The 2079-nt window shown below is 39.2% G+C and overlaps 2 protein-coding genes across 2 annotated transcripts in view; one reads left to right on the top strand and one right to left on the bottom strand.

The window, feature by feature from the left end:
* The window catches only part of msantd4 (Myb/SANT-like DNA-binding domain containing 4 with coiled-coils), a 7653-nt gene extending 6406 nt beyond the window's left edge, over nt 1-1247 (bottom strand). The window contains exons 1-2 of the mRNA XM_034864049.1: nt 1124-1247; nt 732-1031 (exon numbers count right to left, since the gene is read on the bottom strand). Of these exons, the coding sequence (XP_034719940.1) occupies nt 732-998 (267 nt within the window). The 5' untranslated portion in view covers nt 999-1031; nt 1124-1247. The remainder of the gene's footprint in view (nt 1-731; nt 1032-1123) is intronic.
* The window catches only part of gria4a (glutamate receptor, ionotropic, AMPA 4a), a 120919-nt gene that overhangs the window by 109417 nt on the left and 9423 nt on the right, over nt 1-2079 (top strand). The gene's annotated exons all lie outside the window — the stretch shown is intronic.

The raw sequence follows: 2079 nt of genomic DNA, 5'->3' as shown, positions 1-2079 counted from the left end.
AGGGATAAACCCAATAGCGTAGCCCTTAGAGGGCTACGCCTATACTCATATAATCTGACGTTACCTACGTAACGAACGCTGTATAATGTGGCTCTCAACAGAGCTTTCCAAAGTCTCAGAAAATAACCCTGATGGTAGATGATGAAAGATGCAATCAAGACCCATACTAGAGACAACAAAATCTGGCTAGCTATGCATCTGCAGCTTCAGGCTAAGAAAACTGTTAGTTAATAGGCTGCAAGATGTCTTCAAACGATTATTGTGCGTGATTGTAATACCATAGTGTGAACAGATGATTGTTTTATCTTAGAAAAGATCACAATGCAGTCACAAAAAAGTGGTATTTAAATGGAGAGTTTAGATGAAATCCTAATGAATTAACATGTCATTTAGTTTGATCTCTACCTTGTAACCCTACATGAGCCCAATCAAAAGGCCAGATGAACAAGAGCCACTTGAGCTACAAAATGTTTTTGCTGTAACATGTGTAACTCACCTACCTCTGCTCATTAAACTAATTTACACATTATCTTGTCAACTATGGTTACTTGTCTTACTTGTCATGAACATTGTTAGTGTATCAAAAATCCTGAAGGTTTTTGAGATTTCATTTGTCCTTATTGATATGCTAAATCAATAAAAAGACAAAAAATTTTACTCAGAATATATCATATATTGTAATCTTACAAACACATCCACCACAATGTTAATGATGAGTTTCTGTTTCTTACTCTGTATTCACTGACATCATCCTCCATCTTCACACCCAGCGGGGCCATCATGGCCGGCCCGCTTGGCTCACCGAGAGCCGCCAGCTCTGGCCAGTCGCAGTGACAATCCTTTGAGAGGCCTGAGAGGTTGAGCAGCTGGTCACACCCAGATCCCAGAGAAGCCGTCTCATGCTCGGGGGAAGACTGATCATACTCAGTCTTCAGGGCCACAGATGAGGATGAGGAGGAGGAGAGAGAGAGCTCAGCCCGAAGCTGTTTTCTCTTCATCAGCGCACGCCAGTCCAGGTAACGACGCTTCACCTGAACAGGAGATCAGGAAGAAACTCGTGTTTCAGAGGTCATGGATATAAAAAAAATTCAAACATGTGATTTGAGTGTAAGAATAAGCACACTTCAGCAGCAGTGCGTAGCTCTCCCTCTCCCAGAGAATTAACACCTCGTGCCACTTCCTCCCATGCCTGTCTCTTCAGCTCGTTAATGGCTGTGTTCTGTTCACACACAAAAATAGAAGAGAAGAAGAACAAGAAACAACAATTAGATTGTTCTATTCTAACATTTCTAACATGGCTTTTGTGAAGTTGGGTTATGTTGAAGTACTTGTAGGTCTGTAGAATGAAAATGCCTGTTTTTTGTGAAACATGACAATACTGACATGTCTGTGAAACACAATTATACTCTGAAGAGCATAGCCAGAAGATAATCTTGAGGCCAATATCAATATTTGAGACTTGAGAATTTTCTTTCCATAAATACATAACATAATATTTTTGACAAGGATCATTTAAACTGTATTTTAAAGAATAGTGACCAAGAATATGCAGGGAGCTGGATATCTTGCAGTTGAATAATAAACCGTGTCAGTGCTCTCTGGTGGACAATAGAGATCATTTGTTTAAAAAATGTTTTTTGGGGGAGTTCCTTACCTGCACTTTTGTTTTACTTAGCAGCCAACCTATTTGTGACCAGGTTGATTGATTGGTGTAGGTTTACACTTTTTCTCAATCATAATGTGTATCATTTGTTTTAGTTGTGACTTGTGTGGGTGTTTGGAGGATTGTGTCAGTTCATTGTGTAATGCCTCTTAACATAAATCTGTGCTATACTGTATGATAATATACATTTGAAGAAAAAAACATTGAATGAGCCCTGCTTTTGTCAGTAATGAGTGAGAACAGTCACACACATTAGACAAGATGTAACAAAAGACTTGGAATAAGTTGCTTATTGAACAGCTAATTATTGTGTGCTGCTGTTGATCTATCCAAGAGACGAGAAGAGAAGAGAAGAGAAGAGAAGAGAAGAGAAGAGAAGAGAAGAGAAGAGAAGAGAAGAGAAGAGAAGAGATGAG

The sequence above is a fragment of the Etheostoma cragini genome, chromosome 3 (genome assembly GCF_013103735.1).
Source record: "Etheostoma cragini isolate CJK2018 chromosome 3, CSU_Ecrag_1.0, whole genome shotgun sequence".
Classification (NCBI taxonomy): Eukaryota; Metazoa; Chordata; class Actinopteri; order Perciformes; family Percidae; genus Etheostoma; species Etheostoma cragini.
Note: the sequence above shows the minus strand (reverse complement) of the source record. Positions and strands in the feature narration are given on the sequence as shown.